Source organism: Dromiciops gliroides, chromosome 2 (assembly GCF_019393635.1).
Source record: "Dromiciops gliroides isolate mDroGli1 chromosome 2, mDroGli1.pri, whole genome shotgun sequence".
Classification (NCBI taxonomy): domain Eukaryota; kingdom Metazoa; phylum Chordata; class Mammalia; order Microbiotheria; family Microbiotheriidae; genus Dromiciops; species Dromiciops gliroides.
In genome coordinates, this window is record NC_057862.1 from 151,453,844 (window position 1) to 151,471,434 (window position 17,591).

The 17,591-nt window shown below is 37.0% G+C and overlaps 1 protein-coding gene across 1 annotated transcript in view; it reads right to left on the minus strand.

The window, feature by feature from the left end:
• The window catches only part of AAGAB (alpha and gamma adaptin binding protein), a 64,960-nt gene that overhangs the window by 7,624 nt on the left and 39,745 nt on the right, over positions 1-17,591 (minus strand). Inside the window, exons 6-7 of the mRNA XM_043983515.1 lie at positions 7,904-7,986; positions 5,585-5,678 (exon numbers count right to left, since the gene is read on the minus strand). Of these exons, the coding sequence (XP_043839450.1) occupies positions 5,585-5,678; positions 7,904-7,986 (177 nt within the window). The remainder of the gene's footprint in view (positions 1-5,584; positions 5,679-7,903; positions 7,987-17,591) is intronic.

Below are 17,591 nucleotides of genomic sequence, written 5' to 3' on the forward strand. Positions count from 1 at the left end.
GTAATCTGAGGTGAATTCTCTGGCATTGCCAACTCACTTCTTTTATGGTGGTAGTAGTGTATACTTGTATAACTCTGTTCTGGTTCTTTTTACCCCCATTTTGCATTATTTTAATTCAATTCCACAATTACTTATTAAATGCTTACTATATATAAGGCACTATGCTAAGCAATGACAAAGGAAAACCAGTCATTGTCTTCAAGAAGCTTATACTGTATTAAGGCAGGGATTCTGAACATTTTGTGTATCACAGACCCCTTTGGTATTCTGGTCAAGTCAGAATGTTTTAAAATATATAAAATACATAGGATTACAGAAGAAATCAAAGGTTACTGAAAGTAAAGATGTGACATTTTCTCCCATCCAAGTTCATGGACCCCCAAACCTATGCATCAACCCCTTGGGTCCACTGACTCCAGGCTATAGTATAGAATCCCTGTATGATGGGTCTTTCCATACCTGTAAAATCTTAAGGCACTACATAAATGTTAACTGTCAGACATATAAAATACATATTTGATTGGATGTCTGCTATCTTTATTCTATTTTCATGCAGTACTGGATGGTTTTGATAATTACCAGTTTATAATGTGTTGTAAAGTTTAGTAGTTCGTGAACCACCCTTATCAGCATTTTCCCCAACATATCTCTTGAAATTGTTGTCCATTTGTATTTCCATATAAATTTAACTTTTATTTTATCCAGTTCTATAAAGAAGCCACTTCATACTTTAATTGACTGCACTAAAATACCTATATTAATTTGGGAAGTTTTTTCCTTTTTTTATAATATTAACCTAATCCAATCATAAACACTGAATGTTCCTCCAATTATTTAGGTCTTCTCCCCCCCACCCCCAGTCATTACAGCTTTAAAGTTGTTCTTATATAAGTTATCTGTATTTCTAAGTGGTTAATTCCCATATATTTGATGACTTTTTGTTACTATAAATGGGGTTTCTTCATAATGTTTTCTTGATCTTAATTGCCAGTATGTAAGAATTTCAAAGATGTATGGGGGTTAATCTTGTATTCTGTGGCCTTGATGTACTCATTTATTATCTCCATTAATTTTTAGTTTAGAGAGATTTTCTAAATATATTATCACATCATCTGTATAAATTCATTTCCTGCTTTATTACAATTATTAAAATTTACAATACTATCTCAAATAAAAGCATTCATCCTTATTTTGTACCTGTTTTTAATGTTTCTCTGTTGCATATTATGTTGGCTGTTGGTTTACGGTAAATCCTTCTTATTGTGTTAAGGAAAAATCCTATTTCTATTCTTTTTAGTATTTTTTCATGAATGAATGTTGGGTTCTATCTAATTAAATTCAACACTCATTATTAAGTGCTAGGAATACAGAAACAAAACCAAAAAAATCCTTGCCTTCAATAAGCTTTCATTGTGCTATGGGATGGTAAGAACAGAGAATTCAACATATACAGATAAAGAAAAAGTAATGTCAGGAGAGAGACAACACTACATCTGAGGGGATCTGGAAATGTTTCCTGCAGGGCAGCTAGGTGGCGTAGTGGATAGAGCACTGGCCCTGGAGTCAGGAGTACCTGAGTTCAAATCTGGCCTCAGACACTTAACACTTACTAGCTGTGTGACCCTGGACAAGTCACTTAACCCCAATTGCCTCACTTAAAAAAAAAAAAAAGAAAAAGAAATGTTTCCTGTGAGAAGTTTGGACACAAAGACAAAAAACCAAAGCCTTAATTTTTTTTTGTTGTTGTTTTAGTCTTTTTATTGCTAACTTTTGTTTCATATAACCTTTATTTCTGAATAGATCCTCACTGTCTCCCCTACCATAGCCTTTGAAACAAATTTATTTTTTAAAAAAAGGGGAAAAAAACTTATCAGTACCTTAATCCTGTTTGACAATACTGCAGAATCTCAAACCTATAGTCCCCCCCCCCGCCCCCACCTCTGCAAAGATGAGAGAGAAATGCATTTTCTTTTCTTAGCTGAGGCCAAATCTTGGTCTTTATAACTGTACAGCATTCAATTTCTGTTTGTTTTTATTACATTCATTGTGTATATTTTTTTTCTGGTTCTGTTTACTTCACTCTGTACTAGTTCATATACTGATATTTCTTTGAATTTTTTATATTCATCATTTTTATGGTGTATTCCACTATATTCAGGTGCCAGTTTGTTTAGTTACTCCCCAACTGATAAGCATTACTTTGTGTCCAGATTTTCCTACCCAAAAAAGTGCCACTATGAAGATGTGGGTATATTATAGGAATTTTTCTTTTTGTCTTTAACTTCCTTGAGGTATATGCCTAAAAGTATAATTTCTGGGTGAAGGGGCATGGGCATTCTAATCACATTTTTAAATCTAATTCCAAAAGGCTTTCATAATGGTTGGCAGAGGCTCTTTTCTCCCCCTGTATTCACAGATAAAATCATAATTTCTTCGGAGGCTCTTTTATTTATGCATTGCATTATATGTTGGTAGTTTTTCTGATGTTTAACCAGTCTTGCATATGCAGAATAAACCCTGTTTGTTCATGAAGAATATTTTTAAAACTATACTATGATATCTTGCTAGCTAATACTCCATTTAGTATTTTTGCATCATGTTAGGTAAATTAGTCTACAATTCTCCTTTTAAATGTTATTTTTTCCAGGTTTAAAAATTAACACCATATTTTTTCATAAAAATATTGGGGGTAGTATTCTATCTTTATATTTATGAATAATCATTGTAACACAGAGATTATTTGTTTGAAGAAGGTTTGAAAGAATTCACTTGTGAATCCATCTAATCCAGGTGGGTTTTTTTTGAAGGATCATTTTATATCATTTATCTTGCTTTTTCTCCAAGGTTGGTCTATTTGAATTAGTTTTGTGCTATATCCATTTTGGTAATTTACATTTTTATAGAAAATCATGCTTTCCTTTACATTACCTCACTTAATTAGGATACAGCTATGTGCAATATAACATTTTTAATTGCTTTTGTAGTTTTGTGATCTTTCCTTTTTCAACTGTAATTTCACCGATTGGAATTTTCTTTCTTTTTCTGATTGTTTATTAATGATCTCTTCCCTGCCATCCCTTTCTTCATCTTTCCAAAGAACTAGTACCTACTTGGTTTTACTGATCAGTTCAAATGTTCTTTCACTTTCTCTTCTTATTTATGCTCTTAATTTTTAATCTCTCTTTCACCAGTTCCTCCCTTCACCCCCCTTTCCTTTTTTGCTATTGTTTCTCTTCTACATGAAATGCCTATTTATTGCTAAGTATCAACTTATTTTAGGATGGACTCTTGCATTTATTTTGGGGTGGGGGGGCGGGGCAATGGGGATTAAGTGACTTGCCCAGGGTCACACAACTAGTTAAGTGTCAAGTGTCTGAGGCTGGATTTGAACTCAGGTACTCCTGAATCCAGGGCCGGCGCTTTATCCATTGCACCGCCTAGCCACCCCCTTTTGCATTTATTATTATTATTATTTTTTTCCACGGGGCAATGGGGGTTAAGTGACTTGCCCAGGGTCACACAGCTAGTAAGTGTCAAGTGTCTGAGGCCGGATTTGAACTCAGGTACTCCTGAATCCAGGGCCGGTGCTTTATCCACTGCGCCACCTAGCCGCCCCTGCATTTATTATTAATACACATTTTTAACTGAAACTCTATTTGGATTTTTTTCTAATGTACTCAGAAAAAATTATGTATGTAAAAGTATATAATTTGATGGGCTTGTGAACTCAGTGATATAGTTACTCCCTCCAAAGGTGCAAACTGCCTGTAACTCCTCATGTCTTCCCATTCTTTGGGACACTTGACACTTACTAGCTGTGACCCTAGGCAAGTCACTTAACTCCTATTACCTGGCAAAAACAAAACAAAAAAACCCATTTACATGTTTGTTTTTTCCCTTGGAGAGTTAGGCCACACTCAAGTGCATATGGATTTCATTCAGGAGGCAATGCAATGTTGCATAGGCAGTGCAACAACGTAGGCAATGCAATGTAGGCAGTATAACATCATCAGTCAGTAGGAAGATTTGGAGGACTTTCCATCTGTAGGAAATCACTCATCCAATTAAACTCCATCTATCTGAACTATTCTATCTTCACTGGAAATCAAGTGTTTGTCAGCAAAGGAAGTTTCTAACTTCTTTTGGCCTCCTTGTTGTGACTAGTTTATTAAATTTCAGAGGATAATTTTGGTTAAGTTTCAGAAGGAAGGGGCAGCTAGGTGGCGCAGTGGATAGAGCACTGGCCCTGGATTCAGGAGGACCTGAGTTCAAATCCGACTTCAGACACTTGACACTTACTAGCTGTGTGACCCTGGGCAAATCACTTAACCCCAATTGCCTCACCAAAATAAAAAAAAGTTTCAGAATGAAGTGGTGATCAGAGGTAGAGGAAATTTGCCTGGGAAAAGTCTGGATCAAGTAGGACTTTGTTCCAGGGTACTAATAACCAGGGAATTATTTTCTTACTCTATGGCTATACACTTGCTCTCCATACTGGCCAGAGAATGACACCTCGTGGAAAACTAAGGTATACTTATAATTTCTTTCATTTGCAAACTGAGAACTAGACTTCTAGCCAGAGAAGAGTTAAAGCCATCTGAAGGGGGCTAAACTAGGTCAAAAAGCACATGAATACCTCCCAACTTCTGTAGACTAAAGGGGAAGAAGGGACATTAGAAATTTTCCAACTAAAAAACATTTATAATTAACTTCACACTGTGCCCTGCTGTTCCATGGTTTATATGCAATAAATTTATATGACAGACCTGTATTCTAGCTTTAGATCTAATGCTGGGGCAGCTAGATGGCAAAGTGGATAAGGCACCGGCCCTGAATTCAGGAGGACCTGAGTTCAAATCTGGCCTCAGACACTTAACACTTACTAGCTGTGTGACTCTGGGCAAGTCACTTAACCCTTATTGCCCTGCAGGAAAAAAAAAAAGATCTAATGCTAATGTGATTTTGAACAAATAATTTATTGTTCATGAGCCTCAGTTTCATCAAATTCAAAGTACTGATAAGACTATCTACCCTACATAATGGATATGGAAGTAGTTTGGTACAGTTTTGAAAAGTACAAAGTATTAAACCTATGGAGGTGTATAATAAGAAAAAATCATGAATTACTATTATTGTTTCACTTTAAGAAAAAAGAACACTGAAACATACTGTTTCATCAAATGTTAGATAAAATATGGGTTTCATCTCTTTCATCATAGTAGAATCCTGCCAGGAAAACCATCAGAATAGCAACAAAATGTTTGCTAAACAGTTGCCTCTTTTTCTGATTCTAATAATTATAGATGGGGCTTAAATTCATTTTCCTTCTCTTCCACCCATTTAAAATCAACTTCTTTTTCAATGATTTATAGTAACATTTCTTTTCTTTTCTTTTTTTTCTTTTGCAGGGCAATGAGGGTTAAGTGACTTGCCCAGAGTCACACAGCTTGTAAGTGTCAAGTATCTGAGGCTGGATTTGAACTGAGGTCCTCCTGAATCCAGGGCCAGTGTTTTATCCACTGCACCACCTATAGTAACTGCTGCCCCTACTAAGTGTTTCTTGGTAGCCAAAGAAGAGACTTACCTACAATGCTATCAACCTGGGAGTCAGTTGTGTTAGAAGCACTGTCTTGATGGTCAAAGCAGCATTCAGTCCCATCTTCTACAGGCAAATGAGGCTGTTGGTAACAATTAAACAACAAATATGTGACTTTGGAATTAAATCCAAGTAAATTCACATCTTCATTCCCAGGCTTTCTTAGAAGGGTGAGAATGGACTATAAAGAACCATTAAAAACAATTCTAGCTATGCAGGACTCTCTAAAGACAGATTCTTGTTTTGGTTTGTTTGAAAAAAAAAAAACACACCTCAATTTGGAACTCTTAATACGTTCACATATAGAATTATAAGCTTTAAAATGACCCACTGGATATTCAAAATATCTTTTACAACTTGATCAATTTGGAAGTGAATGAAAAAAACATTCTAGGAAATCCAAGTCAAGCCAAGACAATTTAACAAGCATTTAATTAAATACTTACCGTATGCAAGGCAGTGTGCTAAGTGCTAGGGATACAAGGACAAATACAATCCCTCACTTCAAGGAGTTCACATTCTAGTGGGGGACACAACATGCACATTACAGACTTACAACATAAGTACAGGCAAAGTTGGAAGTCCAAGGTAAGGCACTAGCACTGAAGCTTTGTACAATTTTCCTTTGGCACACTAACCAGGGCAAACTTTTACAGAAATTTCACCCCATTGAGGAGCAATATTTTTTATCTCCCAAATCATACTGTAAACTCTGTGAAGGCAAGAACTACATCTTACATTTCTTTTGTATCACCCACAGCTTCTCATAGAAGGTGCTCAATAAAGGCCTACAGGTTTGATCTGAGAGCCTTCTTTTGCTGGAATACCCTATTATGTGTGGCTCTGTCTGGAGCCCCTTCTCCCCCCTCTCCTTCATGAGTTTATCAGCTTTCACAGGTTCAGTTGTCACCTCTAGACAGATGACTCACAAATTTACATCATCCCCTTCTCTGCACTCACATAGCCACCTCCTTTGTTTAAGCACTTACCAATTCTTGCCTGGACTACTGCAATAGCCTGCTAACTGGTCTCCCTGACTCTAGCCTCTTTCTTCTCCAAATTATCTGTTGCCTTACTTTCTTCATCTGCAAAAAAGGAGGAGGTTGGACTAGCAAACCTCAGAGGTCTCTTCCCATTCTAACCCTGTGATCCTATCACCCTCAGCACAGCTGCTAAACTGAGGCTTCTAAGGTACAGCTTGAAAAGCTCCCATGGCTGTTCTCTTTCCTCCAGCACAGAATACAACTGCCTCTAGTTTTCATTTAAAGTCCTCCAAAGCATAGTTTCAACTTTTCTTTCTGGATGTTTGTGTTCCTGTCCCTCATACGCTCCCTCTCCAGCCAAAGTGGCCTGCCTGCTGCTACCACACATGACCTCTAACCCTCCCATCTCTGCTTTTGCACAGGCTGCACCCTAGGTCCTAAATGTTCTCCTTCCTTCCGCTAACCTCCCGGAATCCCCACCTCCCTCTTGACAACTCAGCTGAAATCCCCGTTGTAAGGGAGGTGTGGACTGATCCCAACTCTGAGATCACCTGGTATTTACTTGGTATATAGTTTGTATCTATTGTTTGATGTTTGTATATGTATCTCTAGCACTTAGCACAGGGTCTCTCACCTGTGATTCTTTTCCAGATCAATGTCCTAAGAAGCTCTCAGTGATTATAAATTACTGACAACTCGCCCATCTAGAGTATATTCCCATCACTGATGGAATCACAGGCCTGGCACATGGCAGAGACTTAATAAAAGCCTTCTGAATTTAGATCAGGGTACCACAAAAAGAGGGGCAAACGAATTGGAAAAGCTAAGTTCCTTCAATAAGAAGCACTACATTTGGGAAAAGCCCTAGCCAAGAAGGAAGTAGAACCCTTAAAGCCTGGTCAAGCTGGGTTCTGAATAACAAGTGACACACACACACACACACACAAACACACACACACATCTTCCTCCTGTCTCCTATCAGAATTATAAGCAATATCTTCAGGTCTTTGAATTCTTTAGTTGCTTTTGTGCCCCAAGAACAAAACTGCTTTAAAAATGGGCAACCCTCTCTTAGAAAGAAAACGTGATAGGGACAGCTAGATGGTGCAGTGAATAAAGCACCGGCCCTGGATTCAGGAGGACCTAGCTCAAATCTGGCCTCAGACACTTGACACTTACTAGCTGTGTGACCCTAGGCAAGTCACTTAACCCTCATTGCCCCACCAAAAAAAGAAAGGAAGGAAGAAAATGTGACAAATAACATTAAAACAAAGAACAAAAGGGAAGATCAAAGAGGATAAGAGAAATAAGAATTACTCTTTACTTCGGTGTGATGGTTCTCAGTTGACCCAATGTTACAGTTTGCACCAGCCAATGAACTGAGAAGGCCAAAGCTTTGGTTTCTTTCTGAAAGGGGAAAAAATATTATTGAAAACTTAAGTATAATTAAAATTGTTAAAGGTATTAGGCAACTAAAGCAGCAATGTATATATATATACTTCATTATTTGAAAGGCTCCAAATTAGAGAAGATACCACAAGTACTACCAATCACATCAATCATTATTAATCACACAATTCTACAAAGTGAAAAGCAATAGATGGTGAGTCATCTGGTCTACCTAGATCCTGAAGGACAGCTCATCTTGGGCTTTAGAAAGGCCCTCTATTTTTAAGAAAATCTCATTTCATGAAGGCAAAGCTTAAAGCTATCAAAAAGCAAGAGGAAAAAAAAACACACGGTCCCATTTTATTGCAGTAATTTGAATCCAGGAAGAAAGTAGGCTATGCTAGTAAATAGGAAAAAAAAAAAGTTATCTGCCTTTACAACCTCTTGAGGGCAAGCAACCCTTCTTTCTTCCTTGTCCCAACCCTTCCCCAAAGGGCTTTACTATTCATTCTCTCTTTCCCCTTCATTTATAATCTTCTCTGATTCTCCACAAGGTGGGTCCAGCTGTACTGGTCTACTTACTGATCCCTTTTGTCACATTCCATCTTTCCTTGCTGAAAGAAGGATGCATTCTTTCTGTTGCCATTTTGTAGAAGCCTTAGCTTTTTTTTTTTTTTTTTGAGGCAATTGGGGTTAAGTGATTTGCCCAGGGTCACACAGCTAGTAAATGTCAAGTGTCTGAGGCCAGATTTGAACTCAGGTACTCCTGACTCCAGGGCTGGTGCTCTATTCACTGCACCACCTAGCTGCCCTAGGCTTAGCTTTTTTTCAAGTCTCTGCTCAAGTGCCACACTGTATATAAGACCTATCCCCAACTGCTCTTCACCCACCCCCCAAAAAATTATCTTGTATATATTTCATATTTTTCTTTGTTTCATAGGTTATAAAGAAAATGAGCTCAAAATTAACAGAACAAGGGAAATGGATGATGGGTGTAAGCAAGCTAAATAATATAGCCAGTGAGGGGGCGGCTAGGTGGTGCAGTAGATAAAGCACCAGCCCTGGATTCAGGAGTACCTGAGTTCAAATCCAGCCTCAGACAGTTGACACTTACTAGCTGTGTGACCCTGGGCAAGTCACTTAACCCCCATTGCCTCGCTAATAATAATAATAATAATGCCAGTGAGGAACCTTAAAGAATAAAGGTTAAAAATATCATCAAGGAAACACATGGTAGGAAGAGAAAATGGGCTGGACATAAAATGAGGGGTGACTAATGAAGAACCTTATGATGTCAGGAGAAATCAGTATGTTGGGTGGACCTGCCTGTGGCAAATTTATGAAAGGACAGGGATAAGAGTTGTACAACATAAGGAGGCTGAGTTACAATCTGAAATTTTGAGGAGAAATAAATAAATCTATGATTACAGATCAATCTGAGTTTTTGAGTGTATTTTGTATTAACTTAATATGTAAGCCCCTTAAAGACAAACTTGTTTTTCCCTAAATTGATCACTATTTTTAGGGCAATACTGTCTGTAAATGGTGCGATTCACTATTTCAGCCTTTTACATTAGTTTGCAACATCTCTGAATCTTACTATCTGGTAAATTTTTGTACAAGTTCCATGTGATACTGAAAAAAGCAATCCTATTCAGAAGAAGTCATATGTCTTAGCTCTCATATCCCCTGGAATTTGTTCAATTCTATATTTTCTCTTTTGCTTAACTTTGTTAGACTAGTCCAAAATTGAGAGACGGACACTGAAATTTCCTGCCACTCCTGTATTACTGTCTGTCTTCTTATGGTTGTTAATTTTTCTTTTATTTAGATGCTAAGGCATATGGAACAATATTGGTTTCTTATCTATGGCTCCTCTCTGCATAATGTAATTTCCTTGTTTATTTTTTTTTTATTTTGTAAATGTTTTGCTATCTGATTGCATGACTGCAACTCCTACTTTTTTTGATTCATCTGATGAACAGTAAATTTTTTTCCAGCCTCTTAATTTTATTCTGTGTATGTCTTTGTTTTTGTAAGCAAGAGATAGTTGGATTTTGTTTTCTTATTCAATCTTCCGTTCCATTTCACTTTATCAGACTGTTTAATCCAATTCATTTAAAGGTATGAGTTTTATGAGGCTTATGTTTTCTTCTATGTCTCTTAATACTTTCCCCCTACAATGGGATTTTGTCATTTTCCTTTGTAAATAAAGTTCTATCTCTTTAGTTATTTTAGGTTAATATATTTTAAGGCAACTCTATTCCCAATGGCTCACTTCCCCTTACCCTCAAGCTGTGCACCTCCCATTAGTTACCCTTCTCCCTAGTTTTGATTAACTTATTCTTTTTTATTTCTTTCTTTTATCTAGTGATTTAATTCTTCCCCTCTCAGTTAAGTAGTCAAGTAAAAGCCTTCTTGCTCTCTTCCCCATTAACTTGTTTTGTTCGTTGTTTAAAATTGCATTTTCTGTACCTTTTTCTAAAAACAGATTTCTTTCTCTCATTCATTATTTATCTTCCCTTTCTGTCTATGCTCGATTTTTATTCTGTTTCATGAGCCTTATACTTAAGTCCTTTCCTCACAGAATTAAAGTTTCTAATTTACTTATTTTTGTGTTCTCTCTCCTAAACAGTTTCTGTGTTACTGCCTTGTAGATCTTGACCCTTGCTCTCTCTTTTCTGTGTACCTCATTCTTAGAAATACCAATTTCTGCAAATGAAAGAAGGTATTGCCCCATGGTAGAAATTTTCCTATGTCCCTGATTGTGCAATTTATTATTAACCACTGCCCTCTCCATGGTCATTTTTTCCCATTTGCCCTGAAATCATCTACCAGAGTCCATTCCCTCATACTTGTCTGTGTGTCAGCTGACCCATGGGCTCTGATTCCCCTTCTGATTCTCCTGAGGCAGGAGTGGTTTCTCTAAGCACTAAATCCCTGAAGATTATCTCCACTATATAAGGTCCCCATATCCCTTTACAGAATTTCTCCATTCCCCTATGGAAGTATTCATCAGCGGTACGCCTCCCACCACTGAAACAAGATTTCCTCCTTTATTTCTCCCAGTTTCAAATCCTCCCTTTGCTTCCTTGCCCATTGTCCTCTAGGCTCTCTTCCTGAGAGATTACAGGAGTTATTTTCCCTTCATTGTTAGTCTTTGGAATCACAAGTGAAGTCTACCAATTGATTAAGGTATATTATACATTCCTATCTTCCTTCCACATATACCCCTTTTTATGTACCGTCTCATTCTGTAATTTAGCCCTACCAAAAAAACACTGATTCACCTGTATGTAGCATGTTGTGTGGTTTAGTATATATCTCCACCAATTTTATCTGACCTCTGATTTCAGCCATGTCTCCTTATGTACTTTTAGAAAGAAATCTGTTATTTTGTTGTTGTTGACCTTGTTTGTCATATGTTTACTTTTCTTGCATATCTGTTGTCTGGGGTGTTTGAAAAGCAAATCATTTCTTCAGATCTGGTTCATCTTTTTTTTTTACTGAATCTCTATCTTTTTGCATTAATGGTTAAGCTCAGGTTTACAGGTTATGTTACCTTTGGGCTGCATCTCAAGCTCCTTTGCTTTTCAGAACACATTCCATTTCCTCTAGTGCTTTCTGGTGGTTGTAGGATAGTTTAGTGTTATTCAAATTTCCTTTCCTTATACTGGTGTTTCTCATTACATGCAGAATTTTTTGTTTGTCAATGGAACTATTTAAACACCACACGTTTGAAGCCTCAGATTCTTTTCTGGGGACGGTCTCTGTGTGGATTCTTTTCATTAGTACTTTGTTTTCTGTGTCCAGAAGTTCTGAGCAGTTTTCTTGTATTGTGTCTTGCATTATGGTATTCAGTTTTTTTGATCTGTCATATTCTTCTGGGAGATCTATATTGCTTAAGTTGTCCCTCTATATGACCCATGTGATCAATGTTTTGCTTATTTAGAGATCAGGTTTTCTTTTAACATTATGCTTTTTTCTTCTTTCCTTCCAAATTGTCCTTTGCTTTTCCATTCCCAATCATTTATTTTCTCTTCTGTCTTTTTTTTTTTGGTAAGACTTTCAACCATGGATTCAAGTTTTTCTATACAGTCGATTACCTCTACAATGCAGGCCATAAATTCTACATTCATAATTCTGATTTCTCTTTTAAGCAACTCAGGAACATACTTCTGTGGTTCCATGTTCTCTTGGAAATTCACATGGGCCCCTGCCTCATTAGTTGCTGAATCATTTTCCTTTGTCTTGCAATATTTTTTCATAGATGTCTGGATTCTTTTAGTTGATTTGAGACCATATTCCCTTCTGTTATTAATATCTGCTGGTTTATCTGTTTATACTCCAGGTTTTTGAGTTTCCTTCTTCTTAAGTGCTTTGGTGATTTCAGCCTTTCTTTTCTCTTTATATGCCCTTATTCACTCACTTTCTGACTCTTTCCCCTTTGATGGTGTTTTCCTTAGGGTCTGGATCTCAAAGCCATCTCAGCTTTCTTCCATGCTGTGCATTCATATTTCACAGGGTTCAGTTTGCCCTAAGTAACATTTGAGAGTATAAAACTAGCTCCAGATGAATGCTGGCTCTTTCATTCACCCTTCGTGGGATGCCACACACAAGTCTTTGTCCTCGTTCCCTTTGTCTCTCACTTATCTGAACTCCAGTGAAGTATAGAAGGAAGGGAAGAAATAAGCATTTATTCAATGCCTAGTGTCAAATACTGTGCTAGGAGCTTTACAAACATTATCACATCATTCTCACAACAACCCTGGGAAGCAGGTGCTATTTATTAGCACCCCCATTTCACAGCTAAGGAAACTAAGGTAGACAGATTAAATGACTTGCCCACAGTCACACAGTTGGTAAGTATCTGTGGTCACATTTGAATTCAGGTCTTCCTGACTCCAAGTTCAACAAACTTACCCACTGTACCAGACAGTTGCTCCTAAGCTTCTGCCTTTTGGATTTCTGTAGCACTGGGAGAGATTTCAAAGGCTTTGAGAATTGCAGAAATTGTCTAGTCCTCTGTCAGTTGCTTAGGTGCCCTACAAGCAGCACCTGTTTTGTTTCTGTCTTCATATTTGTCCCAGTGCCCAAAACAGTGCCTTTAATAGATGCTTGTTTTTCAATGAATGACTGAAAACTTAAAGCACATTCTCCACTTCCAAATGAATTTCCATTGTACAGAGAAGTGAAGTAATAAGGATGCAGTCCTAACAAGTTTTCCTGCTATTTCTTAATCACACTGTTTAGTCAATGCCAAGCCTTTGCTTTCAAATGATACGTAAAAGAGAAAAGCGAGGCTGCAATGAGTTCTGCAGTTATTCTGACCAGGCTCCACCTATAACTGTCTTTGTCAATGGCAATACTCCTTCCTCAGATGCCCCTTCTACTCTGTTTCACTAAGTAACAGTCCTCATTCCCTTTGTTAAGATTCCCAGATTTCTTCTTTAAGAACTGCCTGCTGTATCCTTAGGCCATGAACAATTTTGAGGACTTTTATAAGATGATGAAGAATGAAATGAGCAGAACCAGGAGATTAATTTATACAATAAAAACAACACTGTAAAAACAAACTATAAGAACTAAGATCAATACACTGACCATTTATGATTCCAAAGGACTAATAATGAAATATGCTCTCCATTACAGAGGTGACAGATTTAGGGCACAGAAGTAGAAGGAAACATTTTTGCATATAGTCTTTTAAGGAATTTGTTTTGCCAACTTTGCATTTTTATTGGAAGAAATTTGTTTTTCTTTTTTTTTTTCCCTACAAAAGTGGGGTGGTGGTGGGAGGGAGATAAAGTAAATTTCTCTTAATTTTTAAAAAATAGAGTTGTGAGGGGTGCAACGGATGTGAAATGCTGCATGCACTCTCAGATGAGAGCACTATATTATGAGTTTTACTTAACTTTTACTTTGTTACAAGACACTTCTCGTGGAGTAGGGGTAATCTGTAAATGTTTGTAATGTAAAAACAAAATACATCAATAAAATAAAAAAAATAAAAATAGCCACCTATTCCTTGATAACCAAGGAAGCCTACTTTGAAATTTCATCACAGAAGAATATACCCAGAGAGAATTAAAAAACAGGTTGATGATTAGGTACCCAGGATTAGTATTTTTCATTATCACATTCATGGAAGGCACTTAATAGATATCTGCTGATTTAAATCCCAAAGGTGTTTTACTCAAGTTATACCACATTTTTGAATAATCTGTTCTTGATTTTTAAGTTACATATAGGTGACCCTCAGGGATTTTATAAAGAAGGCAAAGTTGGATAAGAGAACATATGTAACATGTTACATGCGCTTCAGATTAACAAGTGTTATCTGAATAAAAAAACATCATACAAAAATTATTTGTAAGCCTTTGTGTCTATTGTTGAAAATAGCTTAGCTTCTGAGTAACTTTTAAAACTAATTTTCTGCCTTTGCTCTCTGCTGGGTCATTATTTATACATGTTAGAATAGGATATAATTCATGATGTCATCATACAGGCTAACAGTCTGAGAGATGTCCATGGAAACACCATGTATGATCTATCACTATCCTCTAACTCCAGGCAGACGGTGGAAACAGGAAGAGGGCACAGTTGACACTGAATTGATTGGTATTAGGAGTCCTGGATTATAGTGCTGCTATGGCACTAAGCAGCTGGGTGGCTTTGGACAATTTAGTTTCTCTATTTGGACTTCTGTTTCCTCATCTAATAAAATGAGAGGAACTAACTAGGTGATTTTATAAAGTCCTTTATATCTCTAATGATCTATGATTCTGTAGAGCAAAGATGAATTAAACAGCTGCCCTTGGCTATGGTTTTCAGAATTTAAAAATTACTAAATAGTGGTAGAAAAAAAGGAGAATACTAAATGTCAGAACCCATTACAGGCTCACACTGACAGCTAAGTGTTTACAGTCCTCATGACAATTACAATAGGCCGAAAGGACTTTTCTCAGCATTTTCGTATAAATAATGGAGAATTTAGTCAACTGAAAAGACACAGTCCATTATGTTCCACTGCTTATATTTTAAGATAGCAAGGAAAATTGCAAATTATCAAGATTAGAGAAAGAATTAGTTTTTGTTTAAGACAAAAGCAGGTTGACTACACATTAATGTTATACCACTCATGGAGCTCCAGGCTCAGAAAACTGTAGAGGCGGACAAAATTTTATACATTTGCAATTTCTGCAGGACTTCAGCTTCACCGGCTCAATGTTTAACCAAAAGTGCTACCATGAGAACATAAACAGTACTCCTAGTCATTGAGAATTACAAAAACCCCTTTTCCTGTTTGTGAGCATTCTCCCCTGTGCTCTGGTTTAGGGCATGGAAATCTCATCCTTACTAAAAGGGTTTTATTTCTGTAGCAGGTACTTGTTGAAATTGGCTCTACTATCTATGGCTTTATTGATGTCACAGGTTACTAACTTGGGAAGGAATGAATCAGACTCCTCAATTGATTCTTCTGAAACTTCTGGGCTGGAGAGGAAGAGGAAGCCAATAAGCAATGCCAAACAAATTATTATGGGAAGAAGTGGTAGTAAGTATATTAACGCTGCTCCTATAAACACATCTGATTCAGTTCTAGTAGTCTAGTAAACCAGTACCACTGGAATTGCACATAAAAATATAATAGCTTAATGCGGAAATAAAACAATGCTAGCCATTGAATAGGTTTCTTCTAGAAAATGTCAGAATAAGATTTTATGCTTTATAGACTAAAGGTGGGGAGAGAAGCATGATTTTTTAAAAATTAAGTTTTGAGAAAAACTTGAAATCCCAAATTTTGTAATTGGAAAGACCCTTTGAGATAATTTGTTCCAACTCTCATTTCATAGCTACCTAATGGTAGGGCTGGATCTAGAAGGTAGGGTTTTTTTTAATGACTGGTCCAATGCTTGGGGAAATAAACATTGTATGTGACTTGCTTTTCTTTTTTCTTAATTAATAAAGTATTTTATTTTTTTCCCCGTTACATGTAAAGACAGTTCTCAACTTTTGTTTATACAAGCTTTCCAATTTCAGATTTTTCTCCCTCCCTCCCCTCCCTCCCCCCTCCCCTAGACAGCAGGTAATCTGATATAGGTTATATATACACACACATCATAACATTAAACATATTTCTGCATTAGTCATGTTATAAGAGAAAAATCAGAGCAATGAAAAATAACAGCACCAAAAACAAAAGAAATAGTATGGTTCATTCAGCATCTACTCCACAGTTCTTTTTTTTTCCTGGATTTGGAGATCCTCTCCTATCATGAGTTCCCTGGAACTCTTCTGTACCATTGCATTGGTGAGAAGAATATAGTCCATCACAGTAGATCAACACTCAGTGTACTGTGTACAATGTTCTTCTGGTTCTGCTCATCTCACTCATCATCAGCCCACGCAAGACCCTCCAGGTTTCTCTGAACTCCTCCTGCTCATCATTTCTTACAGCACAATAGTATTCCATTGTATTCATATACCACAACTTATCTAGCCATTCCCTAATTGATGGGCATCCCCTCAACTTCCAATTCCTTGCCACAACATAAAGAGCAGCTATAAATATTTTTGTACATGTGGGTCCCTTTCCCCTTTCCATGATTTCTTTGGGCAAAAGACCCAATAGTGGTATTGCTGGGTCAAAGGGTATGCATAGCTTTATCGCCCTTTGGGCATAATTCCAAATTGCTCTCCAGAATGGTTGGATCGGTTCACAGCTCCACCAACAATGCATTAGTGTTCCAATTTTTCCACAGCTTCTCCAACATTTATTATTTTCCTTTTTTGTCATTTTAGCCAATCTGATAGGTGTCAGGTGGTACCTCAGAGTTGTTTTAATTTGCATCTCTCTAGTCATTAGAGATTTAGAGCATTTTTTCATATGGGAATAGATAGCTTTGGTTTCTTCATCAGAAAACTGCCTGTTCATATCCTTTGACCATTTCTCAATTGGGGAATGACTTGGATTCTTATAAATTTGATTTAGTTCCCTATATATTTTAGAAATGAGGCCTTTATCAGAAGTACTGGCCATAAAAATTGTTTCCCAGCTTTCTTCCTCCCTTCTAATTTTGGATGTATTGTTTCTGTTTGTAGTAACTTGCTTTTCTTATAAAATTATTATATTTTTCCTAAACTGAGGGCCCCCCCCAAAGTCCAGAAATTAAAAATATCACTGTAAATCCCCTCAACAAAAACAAATAAACTAACTTCCCCAAATATTTCTGGGTTGCTGTGACATCATATATCCAGTGAAGAAAGGACAGTCAGTCTCCACATCTATTGAAAATCATTGTTCAAATAAGACAGCTCATTTTAAAACTACCTGCTTCTTTGGTGTTCTGGAGAGAGAGGAAAAAAAAAACTATTTGGAAACTTGATCCACCTAATGAGATAAGGCAGGGCTCAATGCCACCTTTATCATTTTCCCTAGGAAATATCAGCACGATTTTATGTCATCAACAATGGGCCAAAAGATCTCTTACTTGCTTACATTATAACCATGTAGGAATAGCTTGGACCAGAGACAAGTGGAACTTGAGGACAGAGAAGGGAGATGGAAAGAGAAGATATAGTTTCTAGACTTTCAGAGAGTAAGACAGATTCTCTGCCCTCAG